General features: G+C 40.0%; 1 protein-coding gene across 4 annotated transcripts in view; it reads right to left on the bottom strand.

The window, feature by feature from the left end:
* The window catches only part of DCLK2 (doublecortin like kinase 2), a 98,893-nt gene that overhangs the window by 55,553 nt on the left and 20,049 nt on the right, over positions 1–23,291 (bottom strand). For all 4 annotated transcript variants that reach the window (XM_018561303.1, XM_018561305.1, XM_018561301.1 and 1 more), the window contains exon 2: positions 17,198–17,532. In XM_018561303.1, the coding sequence (XP_018416805.1) occupies positions 17,198–17,532 (335 nt within the window). The remainder of the gene's footprint in view (positions 1–17,197; positions 17,533–23,291) is intronic.

Raw genomic sequence — 23,291 nt, forward strand, 5'->3', positions numbered from 1 at the left:
TCCCCCCCCCCCCCCATATCTTTCGGTTTTGCACAGATGTGACAAATGATCAATAAATGCATCATATTCATGTGTCTATGGAGGCTAGTATCAATGCAGTTAACTGCATGCATATGAACCAAATAATTAACCTAAGCATGTTCTAAATAGACATGAACTACCGTAAGCCAAATGTTTATGGTGTGTTGGCACTCTAGACACCACTGAGCCTTTGTAGTACCCAGTGGCAGAATGGCTGCAGGCTAATTCTGCCAGCTTAATAAACAGTAGACAGAAAAAAGGGACAAGACTTATCTTTAGTCCAAAAACAGACAACATCCCTTTGGCAAATGTCAGTCTAGTCAGTTTAGTCAGTTTAAACAGTTAAGGCCTAGAATTCGATCATTTGTTTTAGAACAATCAAACTGTTTTCTCCTTTTTTAACCCAACAAGTACACCCATGTATATCATTAAGGCTCTCCAAAGAGCATGAACAGCAGCAATCCATCTCTTCACATGCATCAGAACATTTTCATAAGACAAGATCAAAAATTGTGTCAGAAAATGCCATTTGTCAAACTAACTAACTCTTTCCTAATCTTCAGTCCTTCAATTTTGGCAAACCCATGCACAACATAGCCTTTTTCCTGTTTATAGCTGGCAGCATTGAAATTTGGCATGCTATTTTGCTTCTGTGGCCCATCCTCTTCAAGATTTGAAATACAGTATGTTAAGAGATGACCTTCTACACAGCATTGTAGTATAGAATGGGTACTGTCTAGACTCTAGAGAATGTAGTGTATAAAGATCTCAGGAGGGCAGCAGTTTCACAGATGGTGAATTCATCTCATCTGGCAACATCAATCATTCCATGGCCAAAGTTGCTTCGAATATGCATCTTCTCCATTTTAATAACTGCAACCTCTTGACCACATCTGCATGCTTAATATGTGGAGCTGAAGCTGCAAGACCCACTTTTTGGAAATTTGAGATATCATCCTCAATACACATGTATTCCGACACTATCAGACAGAGTGATCTCCCACCCAACAGTGTTTATATAGTTCTGGAACTGACATAGTTTGTCAGAGCTAGAATGAGGCTGAGTAGGACATGGATTTTTATATATGCCACTGAACACCATTGATATGTACCTGATACCAATGAAAGGGGCAACTGACAAACTGCTATGGAAGGGGAAGGACACCTATGCTGAGAAAATATATTATTATCCACTGACACCAATTCTGGGGAAAGTTCTAATCTACCAATGACATCTTCCTGAGGGGAACTCCACAATATTCCCCTCACTGACCTGGAGCATTATTTCTCTTACTCACCGCCATTGTCAGTCCAATCTTACTCTCACTGTCCAGCTATACTAGGTCAGTCACTGAAAGTTAACACTGAGGTATCCCTCCTTCTACTGACCTTTGGCCCCAGTCATAGTTTTTTACTCACTGACTACCTACTCTGGGGTATTCTTCCTCCCCCTGACCACCAGAGCATTCTTCCTCTCCTAGACTGTCAATGCTGGGGCTTTATTCCTCCTACTTATTGCAAATACTGGAGCATTCTTTACCCCACTGACCACAAAAGCTCAGGTATTCTTCCTCCCACTGATCCACAACGTAAGGGACACTGCATGGTTCAAATGAAATAAGAAATGTGTCTTGTTCTTATTGGCAACAGTGGCAATATTAAGTATGATCTATTAATTTTACAATCAAAATGTAAAACCAGCTTAAATGATCATTTACATTAATTTGTGCTATATATATGGAAAATATGGAAAAAACAAACAAACAATAAACTAAAAAAAAAACTAAAACCACCCCAAATCATAAATGATAAACATTACGGTGTACATAATAAAGATATTGCATGGTATGATGAAAACACAAAAAATTAAATTCTGACTGGGAGTAAACCATTTACTCTCAGCATGCTATGCCCCTGTATTATTGATCTTAGATCCAATTTACAAAATATTGATTATTAAAGAGGGTGCAATAGTGTGCATATAATTCATTTTACATCATTTATATCTATCAATGTGTTCCGTTTCTAACACAATTTCTTGAAATAAAAAGGCTGTTTATAACAAAAGGATCTCAATGCAGATGCAAGAGATATCCTGCAATGTGCACAAAGCTGCTCCTATTTACATGTAATTAAAGCAAATTCAAAGGCAGCTGAGTCATGCCAGTCACTTGTCACATTAAATGGCGAGATCATAGAGCAATTTGCAAATGCTGTTCAACACAAAGCACCTGCTAAGCCTGCTATGGTCCTAAGCAGCTGAAAACATGGTAGGAAATCAATGCTGACTCGGGAGGAAGGTCCACATTATCAACATCCCCCTGTCAACCACATTTTAAAGAAAGAGCAGCATTTTACACTGGGTTACGAGAGCAACTGAAGTCTTGAAACCACTTGAATACAACATATCCCATGATGTTTACATTAAATACACTTCCTAGACATTTTGAATCATTAGCTTCATTTCTTTCATCAGTTTTTCCCAAATATATGTAGAAACTTAAAAGGGAATGTTCAAAATCAGGTCCAGTAAATGCACAGTACAGAACTCACCATCATAATTCAAATTGCTGTGTTCTAATGCTGGGATCTTGTTTGTGTGGTTTAGAACGGGACCTGCATGTTTTTAGCTGAGAAAGGTACCTAGTGCTGCATATAAGCATATAGAAATTCAATAGTGTTAGGGCTTTTGTATTCTTAGTTAAATCATGGAGCTTCCTATTACAAAGACGGGTGACACAGACTTAAACACAGATATACAGTAAAAACAATTGCATCTACACTTTAGTGCACCACAATGCAAAGATGTAAGTATTCATTTTGTGCATTAATTTAAAGTGAACAAGCTGCCTTAATGTAAAGTGTACTGTGTCCACACTTAGTGGAGGCTAAATGTTAAAACAGAATTAAAGTGTGCCATACTTCAGCGCTGTGATGTCCGTGAACTTCTATAGTCGCTGCTGACATATTCGTCCCCTCTTCTTCTGGGCTTGAAATCTTTGACCATCTTGATTGGCACGCCCAGGATGATGTAACTCTCCAGCTTGTGCACGGAAGTTAATTTATCCCGATCACCAAAGAATGCCAAGATTGTACACTGAGCAGTGCATGCAAGGCTTGGTGTACAGTCTTTAGGAACTTACTAGCAGGCAGGTAAGACACTTGTATTACAGAAGAGACATGCAAAGTCTCTTCTGCAATAAAAGTCCTCCTGCTCGTAATTTGTTCAAAGTTAAAGTTCCACTTTAAAGGCTCATTTGAGGGGCTGGGTTGGCTTTTAAGGGTTTAGAGTATGGGAAAGCTTTCTAAAACAACTATGCTCTGATTATGTATTTAAAGGATAATTTCAACCAAAACAGATATTTCAGACATTGGTAGACCAACTCTCATATGAATTCTTATAACTCTTGGAGATTTAATTGGCGAGATGAAAATATAGTGTCTGTCTCCTCCTCTCATTAGATCTTAAAAGAGCAGCCATTTATAGGTGGATTCCATTTTGTTACTCCAACATTATGGAGAACCCATCATGTAAGCATTACACTGTCATCTGGCATTGTAAGGCTTCATACACACAGGCTTTCATGGACATTCCTTACACCAGATTGACTCCAGCACTCTGGGCCAGAATGTACAGAACAATTCAGAACGCTAAATTACTAAGCCAAAAGCTTGCTGTACTGTAACACAGCAAAATTAACATGGTGTGCAGGTTACTGTACACCATTTAATATCACTCTCCTTGGTGGGTTGCACTGCCAGAAAAACAATAAAAATAAATTGTGTTGTATGGCAGAGCCGTAGCTAGCTCCTTTTGCCCCCGAGGCAAGAATAGAAAATTGTGCCCCCCCAACAGACGTGTGATGTCACTCGACGCCGCACACACGCTGCATCATGTGAGAATGCGCTGGTGGACAAATCCAAAATAGCATAAGAATTTGTTTCGTTTGAATAAACTAATGAAAACATTTTTGGTCTCTCTTCATTTCGTCCAAAACAAATTTTTAGTCTGTGCACATGTCTAAATTATATGTGTGCATGAGTGTGTTTGTGGGTTTTTTTTTTTTTACTGTTAAGGGGGGGGTTCGGAGAAATATTAGGGGTCCTCACATTTACCGTTTGAAAAAGAAATTGCCATCCTGAGTGCCGAAGCCACTGGGGGGCGGATAAGGGATCACTGAAGCTAGCAGAGGAGGGAGAGCGGTCACTTCAGAATGGCCGAGCAGTGAGGAGAGAAAGAGCCGCTGGGTGTCAGATCCAGGCCAAGCGTCTCTCTCCCTCTCTCCTCACTGCTAGGCCATCCGAGGAGAAGCTGGAGCCTGTGCTGCCCCTCTTCTCCCTGCCAAGGCGTGGCTGTGTTGGCCACCTGGTGCCCCTGTTGCCATGGTGCCCTGTGCTTGCCATGGCAACAGGAGCGAGGGGGCGCAGCCAGGCTGGCCCTGGCTGCGCCCCCTCTCAGCTGCACATGAGGCGAGTGCCTCACTCGCCCCATGGTAGCTACAGCCCTGTTGAGTGCTATGGTATCGCCTTTGACATTTAGGTGAATGGGAGCACACAACAAGTATTCTGTGCTGTTTGCTACAAAATTGCCTAAAATAAACCCGTCATGTTCACCAAAATATATGAGGTAAAATTATTGGTAAAATGCAAAGCACCTTGTGGATCCTGCAAGTACCAACTCTTGTCTTTAAATCAGTTCCATTGGGCCTTGGGAGGGTCCTAGATTCAAGGCCCAGGTATTAAACAGGGCCATGATTGAGATTAAGCCCTACAACTTCTGAACACGTAATAGGAATGGAGGTGTCATGTCGGGAGGTGGCAGGACTTGAAAAGTAGAGGTCTCAACTTGAAAGGTAGAGTTTCTGCATACAGCTTGGTACGAGTAAATAAATAATGAATTTATGCTGAGTGCAGCCCACCTAAGAAAAGCCATCCTTAAGACCGTTGGAGGATGCCATATGTATGGGCCCCCGGCACACATGCACAGACTAAAGGGGACCCAGCCAGGATGTTCTCAGATTACTAGATTGGGGCCAAAGCAGGGTGTCGGAGCAGGTGGGCTGCGCTCAGTGGTAGGGGAGTTGGGGGAACTGGATTCATTGAAGGACAACTTGCACCAAAGATGCAGTTGTCCTTTAAGGTGGGATCCAAGGAAGAGATCTGAAAACAAATCTAGACGCCACAATGTGTTCACAGATTTCAGTAATTTTAGTTTATACACTTTGCTTAACATGACAGACTCACTTCAATGCTGCAAACAAACTATTAAGCTGCCAGATTTTTTGTGGTCAGATGGAAAAGGTGCAATAGATTCTTCCTTCTACATTTAACTGTGTGGATGGAGTAATCTCCACCTGGGCCAATCTGTTGCACTTTTTCCATCGGACTACAGAAAATCTGCAGATAATTGTAAGGTGTATGGGCACCCTTATACACACAAGCTATGCTTTATGGCAGAAAAGGGCTTTTCACACTCAGGAATATGCACATACTGTATATGTATGTATACCTAAATGACAGCAAGCTCATACAAACATCCAAAAACGGGAATTCATAAGGCACTATACAGAAATATATTTATTCCACTGTGTGTTTAGATCAGCTTCCAATGGATTATAACAGGCTGAATACACAATGTTAACATGTCATTTGGGTGCAATACAGAGCATGCTAATAACATTTTGCTCTAATAAATAATAGATCACAGTGCAAAATGTTCTGTCATGTATCTTTGGTTTACTTGTTGGATAGCAGGAATATTCCCTGATTCTACATAAGTGCAGTTAGCAACACTTGTTATGCATGGAATAGTTTATATACTAAAATATTTAAAATCTAGATTTGGCTAAACAAAGGCAATTATGTGAAGTATGTGAACCTTTAGTTACTATCAATACTCCTGAGAAAAAAAACCTACTAAAAAGGATAGCATGTTTTTCAATACTTCATGCATGTAATCCTTAGCAGCATGCTTGTACTTTTCTAGCAAACAATACACAAAAGAGGTTCTCGGCAAGATTAGTGCTGCTCTAAAGTAGATGTAACCCCTACCGGGATGACTTTTATAGTGTGCAAAACCACTGTGTATCATAATTACTATCCATTGCTTTTTTCATACAATATTGTTTTTACTAGAAGTGCACTGAAAATGGAAACCGAAAATAAAAAATCTGTCAGCCCGTAACTGAAAATTATTATTTTTTTCCCAACCTTTTTAAAATATTTTTTTTATATTACATTTTTTTAACCTTTTTAAAATAACTTTTTAAATATTTTATATTTATTTTTTTACTTTGCTATTGGGGGCTCTTGGGAAATATCAGGGGTTTAAACAGATAAAACTGATATTTCCCTTTTGAAATAGAAAAAGAGATTGAGGACACAAAGGTCTTAATCTCTTTTTCTACAGCTCCTGCTATGAATGAAGAGGAAGCCTCTATTCTGAGTGCAAGGAAAAACAAAAAAGAAAGGGGGAAGCGCCACAACCAAGAGTGTACTGGTGGGTAAGCACGTCAGTGGGCCAGACAGTGAAAGGGCATAAGATGGTGGCTTTCGCCCATAATTGACCGGGCGAAAGCCACCATCCTATGCCCTTTTACTGTCTGGCCCACTGACGTGCTTACCCACCAGTAAACTTTTGGTTGTGGCGCTTGCCCCTTTTTTTGTTTTTCCTTATACACATCAAACACCCCGGTCTGTACAAACTAGAAGCAGACATTCTGAGTTCTCCTATCCATTCATAACCTGTGGCTATAGTATGAGTTACTATGTCCACACTCATGAATGCACAAGAAGTGATCTAGATCACTTCCTGTTCTTTCATAATTGGGGACACAGTAAACATACTATTTCCCCAATTATTTACAAGCTCTCAGGGATCAGTACTAATCGCTGAGTGCATGTAACCGCTCTCCATCCTGACTCCTTCAGCTGTCACAGAAGGCTGAGCGGGCGGTATGGGTAGGAGAGCTTGGCCTCTTGTGACAACGCCGCTGACACTGCCGCTCCCCGCCCGGGCTCCTGAAGGTTTCTCTCCTCCCTGCTGGGTGCTGCTGTGTTAGAGGGAACTAGAATCTAGGCATGCACCGCATTTTCGGCCAGAAAATGGTACTTTCTGGATTTTGCCCAAAGTATCGCTTTGGTCTGCAATGTTTCGGCAGCCAAAATTTCCGTGCATCTGTAGTTTTTACCTTCATTTTATGCATCTCAGTGGTGCAGATCTTCTCCAGCTTTTATCAGATACGTCATTTCTATATGCACTTATTTCCAGAATTGGTTGTACATCATGGCTCTGCAGCAGCTTCTTGGTGGTGACAACAGTGGACCATGCCTGCACAATGTGTGTCACCATGGCCAACTATGGTCTCCATAACAGGCTCATGTAACAAGATGACATATGCTTACAGGTGGGAGACGGTTGTCAACCGATAACAGGAAGTGCCTAAACAAGGACATTCATGGCAGGATCACCACAGATTCTATTAGTGAAAGCTGGAGATTTATAAAGTTTGAAAGCAATCTTCTTTTGAAAATGATATTGACATAATAAAGTAAAGTATATGAGAGTTTATTGTTTGGTTTAGATCTATTTTAGGACATAGTGTTACTATAGCTAAAGTCTATCTTTGAGGGGAAAAAAAATACTCTTGAAGTGGGGCTACCCTCGCACTGCAAGGGTAAATATTTTTTTTTTGTCTAAAGGTAAAGGGACTTTTACTTACCTGATCCCTTCTCCCTCAGCAGTCAGTGCTCACCTCTCTCCCATCTGCTTTGACTTGTGGAGTGTCACTTGGCATGTTCACGTATAATGAGGGCTATGAACTCTGCATTAGACGTAATGACGTTAGTGGGACTCCGACCGTCGAAGCGAAGGGGGAAGAAGCCGGTGCTGGTCTTGGAACCTGTGTGTGTTGGGAACAGGTAAGTAAAATTGCTTTGCTCAAAGCCCCTAGACAAAATCAGCAGTTGACCCTTCCAGCGCAGGGGGCTTTTTTTCATGGAGAAGGGATTTAAGGAAAGAAAGTTCTTGCATATTAAAGAAGACGTGTGCCTTAAGAATTTCTGCTATTTATTATCCTTGCTGTGTTTCAATCTTTTAGTGCTGGACCGATTCCTGATTTACAACATAGAAGAAAGTCAGTGACAGCATGGTGTTTTGATTTCACAAAATCTGTGCTTTAAGACTTTATTGTACACGAGTCTCTTGTGTGGATGCATGTACTATGAGACCCACTGAGAGGTATGAGAGTTGCTCTGTAGCGCTAGAGGTGCTTGAAAACATCCAAGCTACTCATCTCACATTATAGTTATATAAAGGCCATATGCAGTATGTAATTAAATTATCTTCGTAGGATGTCATGGTGCTGAAAGTCTTTTTCGAGACTGAACATGGATAAGGTGAACCCACAAGCACATAGTGACTTTTGGACAAAGGAGAGCAAAACCTGATGTGACAGATACCAGCTGCAGGCAAGGCTGTGCAATACTAATTAGCTGCTAATAGCAGGAAGCTCAGAGGGATGCGTGTATATTGACCCGAATTTACAGCCATGCCTGTGATTTGGCTTTAAAACTGCAGATGGTAGTCTCCTTTAATAATCAATAGATATTTAATACATTCAATGTGCAATGCAGGTATGGAATCAGTCATCTAAAATACAGAAAGACCATAAAGTCAAAGGCAGATGGAAAGATTCCATGTAACCTCAGTAGTGAGGCAGTGCTGAAGTGCAAGGGCTTCTCACTTTGCTTGTCATGGGCTACTGCACATCACTTGTAAAATAAGCCCGATGACCACCAAGCCTTTTTCTTGTGATGTAATTGTATCCAACATTGGCCAAAAATTCAAATGGAAGAGAAATGCTAGGGTAAGCGAAGCAAACATTATTTGTTCTTATTCTCCAGATTATGGAAGGATCTTTTAGCTGGTGAACCCCAAAGACACAAGTATTTTGGATAAGACAATTCATAATTGTACAGTAATACCCTACAAATATAAATTAGTGATCTATTTAGAAATATTTACACAAGACTCACACAACTTAAAGCCAATTAAAAACATTAGTGAATTCCGAGTGAAATATATGTGTGAAAAAATGTATAGTCCAGGTAAGAGTTAAAAACTTACTACTATGGGACTGATCACACCTGCCCTACATTGCAACTTGAAGGGTTTTTAAGAAATAGTACATGCTGCATGTTTGTACCTTAAAGTGACATTAAATCCTCAGATTTTTTTTAACATAAAACAATACTGTAATGTGTGCCTTACTGTAATCCATGGTTGTTTCCCTTCTCAGTGCTGCTCTTCCTTTTAAATCTGTATCTGTTCTCATGCTCTGCAGAACTTCTGTTTTGCAGCAGACTGCCTTGTCTCAGGAATGGATACACGGTGTCTGTGTATACGTTTCTATGGGCTTGAAACCTGAGCCAGCACTACAGGAAGAGGCCCTGAGCTGAAAAGGGAAGTTCTTCCCAAGCATGAGAAGACATGAGGATTTAAAAGGAAGAGCAGCAAAGAGAAGGGAAACAACCATGGATTACAGTAAGGCACACATTACAGTATTGTTTTATGTTAAAAAATCTGAGGGTTTAATGTCACTTTAAGCAAGCTCTTTGAAAAGAATTTTCTGTATTTGAAGGGTCTTTAAATGGATAATGTGACTTTAGTTAGGTTGTCTGGTTACTTTTTTAATTAATTATACATTATTCAGTTTTACACCAATCATTAACAATTGCACAAGCCAACATTCAATTTCAGCACCATGAGAGATTGAATGCAAATGTTTAAATTATGCAATTATAATGCCAGGAGTGTTTTTAAAAGGCACTTCACTACATAGTGAATCAATGGTCTGGATCATGCATACAGGACAAAAGATTAAGACTTCACTTGCTACCTGCTGTTCACTTATTTGTTCGGTAATAATGCAAAGGTAAAAATGATAATGAGTTGTCTTTTTTTTAACAAGTCGACAATGGCACCCAGCCCTTTTTCGAAATGAATGATAACAATACTTTTTTTGTGATGTTCACACTGCTGATTTATGAAGGTACAGGATTGATTATAGAAGTATTTTTTGTCAGTGTGTGTTGTCTTCCTCTTCAAGTTACTAGCCAGACACACCAAAGCCAAGGGCAAATACATGTTTGAGGTAATGGTAAGAAGCCAGATAAGTGCTGTCCACAGTGCTGATTCTGCATTTGTTTAATTTCTCCTAAACTTCCTAGACCTCCTAGCTGGCATCCCCATGCTCATTCTGTAGCAGTATTTTGAGAGGGGTTAAAAAAAAAAAAGTGTTATCTGCACCCATGATGCCTAGGAAGGGGCATAGGAATGGATTGGGATTTCATATATATCCGATCTGCTCCTAAGTGGGGGCAGATAAGATGTTACCCCCTACACGATGAACTGGTATATGGGTTATTTGGAACCCTGTCCTGATTAATTATAATTTATTCACATATCCATGGTTTTCATGGTGTAGCAATGTGTCCTAGGGTGTCATTAAACTACAGCATGCCTACAATGCTCCTGCTTTATATGCAGTGTGCAGACATGGTAAAAAGTAAAAATAGAATAACAGCGCAGAATTCCAATATGATTCCTTGCCTCATTCCTCTTCACTAACATATGATTTATCCAAGCCAGTTTCTCTCTGGTATAAGAGTAATTTTGCTTCACCAATCTTTACCATGAAGGTCTTTAGCCATAGGAGGACCTGGTGTGGAAATGACATGACTCTAGACTACAACGATTCAAGAACAAGGGCTGGCAGACAAGAAGACTATTTTTACCTTGATAAATTGGTGACCACATAATTTTATAGACATTGAAATCAAGTTAGTGGCACATAAATTCTTGCTGAAAACTGGAACCCCCCAAAACACACTATCATCAGGCACTTTTTTAATGTTAAACGAAAGATGGACTATTATCAGTAGAAGAGTTTTTTTCTGACAATTTTTTGGTGGCTTAGCATTAAACATGTGCAATTCGTTCCGAAACGAAATTCGGAAGAAATTTAGAAAATTCGGATGTATTCGAATTCCGAATTACAGATATAACGAATGCAAACAAATCCGAATTTCCGATTCCAAAATTCGTTAGCGGTAGTCTGTACGAAATTTCGTTGCAGCAAAATGACATTTGAGAAAAAAAAATGACTGTCACTCCTGCATCAAATGAATGAACGAAACGAAAACGAAAAGAAAGTCCGTTCAGACTACCGCTAACGAATTTTCCCCGAATCCCGAAACAAATTGATTTTCGGATCCCGAAAAAACAAAATAACGCAAAATGTGAATCAAAACAAAACTAGTCCAACATGACAGACATTCACAAAAAATTCACATAAAATTCACAAAAATGTTATTACAAAATATGTTTAAAAACAATGTTGTCATCATAAAAATCAACCAAATAAATGTTTCACAGATTCTCTAGTGAAGTTTTCTGAGGGATTGCATCTGACCTATACCATACTAGTCAACAAAATTTGTTTTGTAATACATCATATAAACTTGTCCATGTCATAACTCTGTCTAACAACCTTTTAGCCATCAGTTACTGGTATGTTGGTCTAGTTGTTTGTATATCAGAAAAAGAGTCTGGGTATTATGACCGGCCCACCAGCTAAGAGGGAAACTTCTCTGGTGTGCCACACTAAAATCTTTACAAGAAGGTCACACAATATTTTTTAACAAAATAAATAAATAAAATAAAGCATGTAATGCTCCTTTAACATGACAAAAGCACTAATGTACTGTATGTGATACCAGCCTCTCCTAATTTCAGAAAAAATAAATAAATGCTAAAGTGTTTTTGTATCAAAATGTTGTTGATTGACTAACTGGCTACCCACTGTGTAACATAGGGTAACCCTTAGGAAAGCAGATGTCAACCCAAGAACAGGCAATAAAACATTTGACTTTGCTAGGACATTCTGGAAAACTCTGGGAGCTATTGGTAAATTTGTGATTTACCTGACAGATGTGGGGGGTAAGGATAGGCCCCATCACGCAGAGATTTTCCAACAGGTCCACACCCACCCTAGTTCTGCTGGTCCAGTTGCCTAGCTACCAGGAATGGTACCCATAAGTATTCTATTTTAAGGGAAGCAATATGAATCTGTGAAAATGGAATATGGGGGTCCTTGTCTTGGAATATGCAGCACCAATATTCTAACTTTTCAGATGGCAGACCCAAAGAAACTACTTGTTATTCACTAGTTCAATTTTATTATCACAAATACATGTAATTAATATTGATAGGAATGGTGAATTTTTGCCTTATTGCTTAAGTGAAGGATATAGCTTTTTCTATGATTTACGGATGAGACAGAAAAAAGTTGAAATAGCAACCCTACACACTGTAATCATACTCATGTAAACAAAATAAGAGCCTAGCATTTTGAGAAATAGACACATTCTATAAGGCTGTTTCTTTTAATAGATTTACCAACATATCTTTGCTTTAAAATACTTGGCCAATTTCCATAAAAGATGTCACTGTTGTGTTCCCATCTGCCATTACTTAAACTCGTTACATTTTCAACATGCTTGTTCCTGATCTCCTGCAGCTAACCTTGTTTGGTGGATTACATTTTCACACAATCTGCTCAGTGCTGAGGCATGTTTCAGAACAGCTTGGAGGGGTCTTGTGCTTGTATATTGCAAGACTCAAATAATAACAACCTTTGCATATGGAATACTTCCATAAATTAGGATATTTTACCCTAGGAAGTGATGTTTTTGCTCAGGCCTGCATTTGACCTTTTATTTCACTTGGTATTTTAACAGTACAAACTGAAGCTTCATTTTACATATTCGTTCATATTGTGTATTTGTCATGCAGATTTCTGCAGGTCTGTCATTTGCCGGAATGCTATAAATTCTTGTTTAAAGGATAGCTTCGCACAAAATGGAACCTTTTGTGTGCGTGGATTACACAGATCTAAGATGAAAACAAAAAGGTTTAGTCCGTGCTCAGTTTTCTGGATATGCCAGTTCTAAATACCCTAGGTTGGGGTTCTCGATCTGTTCTCTTTTCATGAAAGAGTTGCAATTACTGAGATATCTGTAAAAAATAAGTCAAGGCAACTGAAGACATTCAAGAAAAACATCTTCAATAAAAATACAGCAAGTCCAGTTGCCTTGACTTATTTTTTACAGATATACCATGACCTGAATGAATGAGAATCTTCACAGACGCAATTACTGAGAGTTTCCGCATGAGTTTAACATCTTTGCAGCACAAAAAAATCAAAAGAAAACAATGTAAGCAATTTGAGAACACAATATATTAAATTAAAAGCAAGGTGGACCGCAGAGTGGACTCCACTGTATAGTAGGATGAGTAGGAGAAGAGAAAACAAAAACACGAAGCAGGCTCATGCTGAACCCAATTTTACTTAGTAACTTTGTCCATTCTAGCAATGATAAACAAGACTGACTTCTAGTCCCACCTCAGTCATTTTTCAATTAGGATACTAGACAAAACCAGTTTAATCTGTGCCTCGTTTAAAAATTCAAATGTTTGGCTGCTCTCAGTCAAGGTATACTGGAATACTAACACAAATACCTGTTGACCAATGTTTCTCCAAGAAGGACAGGTGGCCATTTGACCACCCTTGAACATACTCAGAACCCAGAGGTATGTGTCTTTTGACTCACCCAACAAACAGAAGTGGCTTATGGGTGCTCAATAACGTCCTTCTGTCTCCTCATTGAGAAAATAAAAGATTAGCTCCATTACACAGACATTTTACAACAAATTGGGAAAACTATGTACCTAAAACAAGCACTTCAGGCAGCGAATAGTGCCTTTTATCTCCCCTTTGGGGAAACAAAACACAAAACAGTAACACTAAGAGCCCAATCCTTATCAAAGTAATGCATTGTGTCATCAATTGGGAAGCTGCGCCAGAAATTTTCTCAGAAGCATCTGTTGCAGTGAGGTTGTATCAGCTAGGCTGAAAGGTTTTAGGCAGAGCAGAGGCAGCAGTGTCTTAGACCTCAGGAACGTGCGGTCAGGGGTCTGAAGCTGACAGCTTTTTCTCCATTCAGACCGACTTCTAACAGGTTAAACAGCAGGGAAAGCCTCCGAGCTTTGTAAGCTGTCATGGATGGAGCGCTGCCTGTCCGGCTTTTGACAGCTATGTTATGTTACACAGCAGCGGACTTCACCGCTGCTTTCTGTAACCTAACATAGTGAAGCCAGAGCTGCAACAGCCTCTACTTGCTTTTAAGAGGCTTGAGTTCTGTAGATGGTTTGCACCAATGGCAAAGCGCCATTGGTCCAAGCTGCCCAATTAAAAATAAAACCAAAACCCACTGAGGACATCGATCTTGATGCCTCACCAGTGACGAGCAAGTGAGGTACTCCTCCACGTCTCCTCCCTTCTCCCTCCACACATAGCTTGGTGACCGGGTTGGGGGCAGGCAGGGGAATGCCTCACCTACTGCACTTCCCTGTAAAATCTCACACTGCAGATATACAACTATGATACTGAAGGCACAGTGCTATTTTTTAGGAGAAATTCCAGACACAATGTCGAGACACTTTTTCAAGATACTTCATTGGCACATTTAACATGACAAAATATTCCCTATAACATAGCAGATCTTCACGTTTAAAGTACAGGTCCACTTTAAATTAAAAGTGGGTAGCTACTGAAGCCATGAATTGTACAATATATTCAGAGCAAAAAAAAGCAAATGCATGCCCTACTAATAACATATTGAATATTAAATTAACTAAATATGCAAACTGAAATATTTTTTTTTCAAATGTCTCTTTCAATGTCATTGACCACGCACACAATCAAAATGATTTTTGCTATTGTTGGGAATATGTAGCTGCACACTTCACTATTTAAATTAGGCTTCTTTTATTTGTTGCCTCCGTAAGTTATTTAGCTATGCAATTAGCAAAAACATCAGACTGAAATAAACTAAAGACCTTTTTAATAGTGTCTCCTAGCAACATTAGCTAGCCAGAATGAAACAAAAAATAAAGCCCATTATATTTTGGAAGATATCATACTGCATTCAATGAGAAAGGCTGCCATTGTGATAGCGTAGAAACAAACAAAAAAAACCCTGCTTTTTATTTTCAATCTGGCACGTGTATTAGTTTGCATACTGTTGTAAATAACTGGGTTAAATGGCACGCTATGCATAGTTGCAGCTGCCATAAATATAGAACTGCACCAGAGGTGAACCGTACCAGTAATGTGTAAAATATGTAAACATATGTGAATATATTTTATAAATTCCCAATATGCATCCAGCCTTTGATCAGAAGGGAGTAAAAGCACAGATACAAGCAGTCAAACAGAAGACCTGCATAAATGTTGCTGGTACAATTATGTAACAAAAGCAAATGGCATGCAACTGCTTTAGCCTTGACCAGATGTAAAACATAACATTTAAATTCATTCTCCATTCTTTTCTCTGCTGATGGTACATACATAGAGCATGGCATGTGCTGCTATGTAGTTTGGCAGATATGTATTACACAATGCTTGCATAAGTGTATGTATTGTGACAGAAAGCATGGGAGGTATGTAAGACCAAGCCTTTTAGATTGCATCCCTCTTTTTAGTTAAAAACCCCAGGGAAAGTATGATTTAGCTGTGCAATTTATAAATTGTGTTATGGGTCCCTGGGGTTGGGATAATGGAGAGAAGGGTGGGCTCTTATCCCATCAGCTTAGTAGCTGTCCAGTCCAGGTTTTGTCATTGCTTGGTAATCACAAGTAAAATATCTGGGGTCTAAACAGCACCCCAATATTTCCCTCTTGAAAAAGAAATGAAGGACACAAAGTCCTCAATCTCTTTTTCTGCAGCCTGTGTTCTAAATGAATGGAAAGTACAGAGGCATTTCATTCATTCAGAAAATATTTACTATCAAGCAGTTTCTGAATGGGGAGATGTGCAACTCCCCATTGAGAAACTCATGAATGAACAGGAAGTGATTTAAAGCACTTCCTGTTCATTCATAACTGGGGACACAAAGTACTATGTGTTCCCAGTTATTTACAAACACTGTAGTGATCAGCTGATTGATCCAGAGTTTGCACTGCACAGAGGATCGGTACATAATCGCTGATATGTACCGATCCTCCGCCGCTCGGCCACGCACAGAGGGGGGCTCAGCTTGCAGCTTTTACTCTGGATCCCTGCTGCTTTTCCAGGCAAAGGCAGCGGGGATCCGAGGCGACAGCGGGGGGTTGCGGAGGAGGGAGCCGCTGTCACGGCAGCATGGCCGAGCAATGAGGAGAGAGAGCCGCCGCCTCTCAGATCCTGGACGAGTGGTTCTCTCTCCTCATCGCTTGGCCACACTGCTATGACAGCGGCTCCCTCCTGCGCCCCCCAATAGAACCTCTATTAGCACTGTACACCTGTAAGAGACTTCCTGACCCTATAACAACTAGCCTCCTAACTTCTTCATCTGGTGTTATATGTTCAGTAAAACATGAAAAAACTCTCCAGTTGGGTCAAAGACAGCTAAAAAACCTAAAACCTATAAAAACCTATAAACCTATATACAGTTTTAATGGGACCACCAAAAATCTCCAATAGTCCAAAGTTTTTAATGATAAACTTGTTCACAGAAACACAGCCCACGCGTTTTGGGGGCTACCCACACTCACCCTTCATCAGAGCTCAGGAATGTGGATTGTGTCTAAATGGATTCAGATAAGCAGATTTCAGACTGATGTGTGGTTCTCTGCTTGGAATGGTTTAAAAGGGGGAAGGTTATGTCAGGGTCAACAAGTGCTTCACTACCCTGGCATAACCTACCCCTTTTTAACTCTGTACCAGCACCTAATTTTCAGTTTTGTTTAAGCAATAAAAACCTGACATGTTTAAGCTTCTATACATAACAAAAAAAATGCTTTGGAAAGAGTTGGGCTGACAACAGAACTACAACCAGATGTCCCTTATAGCCAAGGAATCTGCCATCTTAGCCTCTGTTTCGATTGCAGTTGCCATGGTGCTGCACATGTGGCTAGCTATGACACCAGCCATTTGAGGGCTTTAAAGTTTGGTTATATAAGCACACTGGCAACCTGGACAGTTGGCATACCACTAAACAGATCCAATGTAAACTCTAATTACCCACAATGCATTGTTGCCAATATACCTGTATGAAGGTTTCAAATATTTACCTGCTTTCCATCTAGTGTGCACAGTCTCTTGATAGCCCCTGAATCCATCTTTATAGCATCTGTGATGTCCGTTAGGACTTGCTCGAAGGAGTGCGCTGTCTTCTTATTTAGGAGAATGCGAACAGCCTTGCGTGGTTTTACTCCACTCCGAATGACCGTCACCAGCTTGGGTTTGATAAAGTCCTTACTCTCCTTCATCTCATTCTTCAGTGTGGTTAACTGTGACAGAGAGCGAGCTGATCCAGTCCTTACATTCACAGACCAGTTTGGATTAGCATTTCTGTTGTAGTCTACCTTCCGGAAAGACTCATTTGAGGCACAGACATAACTTTCACCTGCAATGAAGAGAACACAGAGCTGATATAGAAAATTAGCCATTTGATAGACCCGGTATCCCATTATAAATGTTCCAGTAATAAATAGCTGCAACAGTATTCAGAGCATAGAAGAGTCTTTTACCGAAGGTTAATAAATGTTGTTAAGGAACATAGGCTACTCAAGGTTTATAATCCATATAATCATATAAGTCATAGAGACCAGGGATGGTGACTTGTGAGATGTGCTTTAATATACAGACAATGGAGACATGCGCAACTAAAAATTAAACCTAAACTCAAGGCAAATATAAAAGACACACATTATTATAGCTGTGCATTTGTAATATGTAATTAACTTATTTCTTAAATGAAAGCTGAGTAAATACCTGAATTTGATATGGTATTAGCATCTTGCAGTCCCCGTACTGGAAAGCTTTTTCTAATATTTTTCTCTTTATTCCCAATAAAAACCAAGAAAATTAAATGTATGTATCCAATTTTGCTACCAAATTAGAGCCCTATCTGTCCCCAAAAAACAATGAGGGGGACTTATCAAAACTGGGACAGAATCTGGAGTAAGAATCTATAGTAACCAATCAGCTTCTTTCAGTTTTGAAGCTTAACTAAACAAACTATAGAGAGAAGCTGATTGATTGCTAATGACATCTGCTCCAGATTCTGTCTGCTCCAGTTTAAATAAATCCCCCCAAGTGTATAATAAGTTGGGGTAAACGACAAAACGAGATCACTAAAAAAGAAAAAAATGGAACTCAGGGGGATTAGGGAGAAAATGGCCTGGGGACTGAAGTGGTTAAAATAACTTGTTTCTGAATATAGCTTAGAACAAAGATTTTTAGGTACAAAAAAAGTTTTTTTTATTGTGAAAGTAAAAATATAGGACAGACAAATATATGTCAGAACAACAAATACAAGACAAAAGAAATAAGAGAAACGTAATACAACCATAATAAGAAGAGGTACAGGGTAACCAGCAGGGAATATGTACAAAAATAAAAGGATAAACACAAAGAAAGAAAAACAAAAAACAACAGATGGGTAAAAAAAAACTTGATAACATTAACCCCGCTGCCGGAGCCTCGCAACAAGTACTAAACCTGGGGAAACATAGTGACCATCAGCTGCCACAATAGGTAATGTTAGTAGTCTCGGTTGCAGGCGACACAAAAAGACAACAACATGCAGAAAAAGAAGAACAGAAGGAAGAGGACAAAAGGGAAGTACTGCGTAGGGGGCCACAGAGAGCCATCAAGCCTCCAATAAGGAACATCAAAGAGAGAATAGGGAATGGTCTAATTCCAGTGGGCGAACATAGTCCAGCCAAGGAAACCAAAGTTTCAAATAAGAGGAATAAGTGCCATTCAAAACAGTCATGATTTTCTCGTGCACCATAATTCTTGTGCTCCAAAAAGCTCAAGGTCGGTTGTTTCCATGCTCTCGCAATAGTCTCAAGGGTAGCTAAAAAGATAAGGGAGGCCAATTCTCTTTTCCTCTTTGAAAGCTCAGTGACAGGCCTACCCAGTAAAGCCTCCAGGGTTTTGCACAAAAGAGCAACAGAAAACTTAGCAAGTTCTAGACCCGTATCCACAGCCTTTGCACCTTCAGACATTTCCACCAAATGTGCAGGATTGTGCCCAAGCAGGGCATTCACAAAAGCACTGAGGGGAAGCTCCGGTCGCAAACCTGGAGATCCTATCTAGCACCATATACCAATGGAATAGCACTTTGTGAGCGTTCTCTTGGGCCAGGATATTGAAGAACATTTCGCTGCAGAAAGCCAAATATCACACCAAACTGGGAACTCCAAGGACTCACCGAGATCCCGCTCCCAAGCTAACATGTATGGAAGCTTAGAATCCCCCACCGAAGGCACCAGGGCAGTATAAAGCATAGATATGAGCCCAGCCGAAAGAGGGTTTGATTTACAGAAGGATTCAAATGGGGTAATGGTGCAAGGGCAGCCCTCACAATGTTTGAGAAGTGAGCAAACGTAACCCTGTATCTGAAGGTATCGAAAGTTTTCTGAGACGGGGATCTGCCAGTGGGCATGCAGATAATGAAAATACTTAATCCCATCTAGGGAAAGCAGGTAGTGGACGTGGGGACACCCTTCCGAGCCCACCAACCAAACGCCAATGGGTTTTCAAAGGTCGGGAGGAAGGAGGGATTACCCAAGATAGAACAAAGATTTTTAAATAAATAATTTTGATGTGTACTTTCTATTTTAAATAAATATAAATTCCAGTAATAACATAAGATGGGTATCTTGATATCCAAGTGTATGTCAAGCCAAAAATGGTTTTACTGTAATGCGGAGCTCTGAGAGATTTTCTTTCACTTTCTGTCCCACTGACAACAGGAAGTGAGGGAAAACTAACCAACAGGGACAGACAGAAAAAATCTGACATAGGCTCTAGCTTTCTCCTACTCCATTTCCTTTCTCCATTTGTATTTGTCTGTATTGCTGTTGGAGCATTCTCCTCACTTTCTGGCTGGTAAAACACTGTCAGCAGAACAGGAAGTAAGGGGAAATCTCTAGAATAGTGCCCTGAATAACAGTACAACATCCGACATGGGTTTTAATTCTTCCCCCCACTGTTCAAAACGAAGAAAAAATGTTTTGGCTGGACATACACTTTAAGATGATGTTTCATATAGATTATTATTTCACAACTACATTAAAATGGACCTCCACAGAAAGAGGAAAACACAGTTGAAATTCACATATGTGAATGATTCACCCACCAAAAAGATCTGTAATTCTGTTCAGTCAGTTGCTATTTGCACAGACTTGTCATACTTCACAGGCCGGCAAGTAGCAACTGTATTTCCTGTTTCAGCTTTGAAACTTCTTAAGCTGGCCATACACCTTACAATTATCTGCAGATTTTCTCTGGTCAGATGGAAAAAGTGAACAGATTCCTCCATCTACGCTAAACTGCGTGGATAGAGGAATCTCCCACTGGGCCAAACTTCAGTATCTTGCTAGTCAGCCCCGCTGGCTCTCAAAACACCTGAACAATGCCTGCATTCAATCAGACTGTTCAGGTATTTTGGGAGCCAGCGGGGCAGACTAACAACATACTGAAGCTTGGCCCAGGTGGAGATTATTCCATCCACACAGTTAGGCCTGTACGTTTTGTAGCGCGTTCAACACTCTACGAACGCTCTACACAAACGCTCAAACATGAAAATCCCATTGTTTTCTATGGGTATGGTCCACACCTTGCTGTATTTCAGCCCGTCTGAACGCGCTACAAAACGGCCTACGCCTGAAAAGGTACATGAGCTTGCACTTTTGTATATTCCTTACTGTATTTTGAAGGAACCTATGGGGTTAAAATTAACATAATTGGCTCCCAGGGCGGATGCTTTGCCCCCCTCGAGTATAAGATCTGCACTCAGACATACTCATCTATACCTGCTACCCTCTGAGGACGTCGTATGACGAAACATCAGGGGCGGGGCTAGATGAGATCGGGTTTTATCCCTTGAGGAGACGGGAGCTGTTTTATAGTTTCTGCGGGCCGGCCACTTCAATTTTATATGCGAGTTACTACTTATTATTTTATTCGATAAATCCTTTTACCACCTCATGGAGATCTTTTTTTGCATGTAAACGGAACTCTGATCGGGTCCGGACAACAAACGGCTGAAGGACATGAAGGTTGCCTAGAGTCGAATTTGGGAGGATCTTAAACATTTTTGAACTGATTGGCTCTGCCTCTGAAACACTCGGGAGGTTTATTCATCTTTTGGGATTTTATCCAGACTATCCGGACAGCCACATACCACTAGCTGAACTTCTGGGGAGTGCACAACCCAAGACGCGGGAAATCTCTTTTTTTCTCCTTTTTCTTCTTCGTTTTTCCGCTTTTGATGTTACTGTTGCAATGGATTTGATATTTGGTTTCACTTTTAAGAGTTAAGCATTTAGTTGCAAGTTTAAAACTGTGTTTTTTCTTTTATTACACTTATTCATTTATACAAGTACACGTTTTAACACCAGCACATCATTTTTTAGTATTTATCCAGTCACTCTCCAGCAGTCACATTTTAGATGTGATCTATTCACTTTACACCTATAGGAATTTATTTAAGGGTGTCTTTTTTTGTGATTTATTCACGTTGTTTTTATCAATGGGTTCATCCAATACCCTGTTCACGTTATTTCTTTTTGACACAATAGTGAAGCTTTAATACATATGTTTATGTCCTTTTTGTGATTTACTCACGTTGCTTTTTACTAACGGGTTCATTAAATACCCTGTTCACGCTACTTTTCTTATGATACAATAGTGTAGCTTTAAATACACGGATCACTTTAAATCTTTGTCACGTGGTGGATTACTTTCACATTTAGAGTTTATACTGGGGAGGTTAGATAGCGCTGTACACTTACCCTACATCCTGTGAGGTCCCAACCTAAACCTCTGTCTGGCAGCTTTTTAACCCTAGATCCAGGATACTTTCGGCATTGTTTACTTTTTTCTCAATTAGCGCGGATTTATTTCATATACATGAGCTTCTTTGCTGCATTTTTGTCGCGCGTTTCCATTGGGATACAGCCAAGTAGCCCTTGGAAACGCGCATTTTTTTAACCGCGAATCACGGTAAAAACGCGTGTCACGAAACGCACGACAAACGCGCATATTTGATACGCCTAGGTGTGAACAGAGCCTTAAGTGTAGATGGAGGAATCTGTTCCACCTTTTCCATCTGACCACAGAAAGTCTGCAGATAATTGTAAGGTGTGTGGGCACCTTTATGTTGTCTCTTTACTGGCCATTGCTCATTGGACAATAATTCAGCGTTGTTACATTGGTGAGTAATTGTCCATTGATCAGATAGGTAACAGAGGAAGAGGAAATGGCCTGCCTATGTGATGTAGCATGAGTGTGTGAATTATAAAGACACATAAAAAATATTTTGGCAAAAAAAACAGTAAAAAAACAAAAACAAATATGTTTTTTAAAATGTGTATTTAGCTTGTTTTGTTTTTCTGGAGCACCACTTTGAAAAGTGTAATGTCAAGATAAAAATCATGCAGGGATGAATGTCTGAAATTGTGGACTGTCAGGGGAATTGGGAACTTCTGTGTTTGTTTGAGATAATTAGAAATAACAGCTGAAGACAAACAAAAAATGTCTGCAGTTATTTTCAGAATGAAAGTAGTTCCGCAGAAGTTCAGACTTGGCTGGGTGGGAAGTCAAAGTTGTATATTTTTTTAACCAGTTTATGACAGTCTTGTTTTCCATCGGAACCTCCCTTGTTGTTCACTGTAACACATAAATTAGGGTGTGGAGAATATTATACAAAATATATTCCACACAAGCAGTAAAACATGTTGGGGAATCAAGGTGTAACTTAGAATCGTATATATTAAAGCAGAATTGTGGGCAAATCAAATGTTAACCCTTCAGTTAAGTTCTCGTTTTGTCTAGGGAACTAAAAAAAAAGTTATTCTCACCCGAACCGTAATTTTGTCTGGCTCCTACAACGCTCCCTCCGGCCTGTCCCCCCCTCTGCTCCAGCGAGGGTATGTCCCTCAGCAGCCTCATGTTCTATACTCAGTCTATAGAATGTAATGCAGTCCCACTGCAAGGGTTAGGATTTGATTTTTCTGGAGTTCTGCTTTAAAGGAGAACTATGAGGTGAGTGCTTTTCACTCACCTCATAGTTCTAGCCGACCTGTGACAATGAGACTGTCACAGGTCGGCAAAGTAGATCGGGAGGTGAGCGAACAGATACCGGCGTTC

Source organism: Nanorana parkeri, unplaced genomic scaffold (genome assembly GCF_000935625.1).
Source record: "Nanorana parkeri isolate BGI_ZX_2015 unplaced genomic scaffold, ASM93562v1 scaffold514, whole genome shotgun sequence".
In the NCBI taxonomy this organism is placed as follows: domain Eukaryota; kingdom Metazoa; phylum Chordata; class Amphibia; order Anura; family Dicroglossidae; genus Nanorana; species Nanorana parkeri.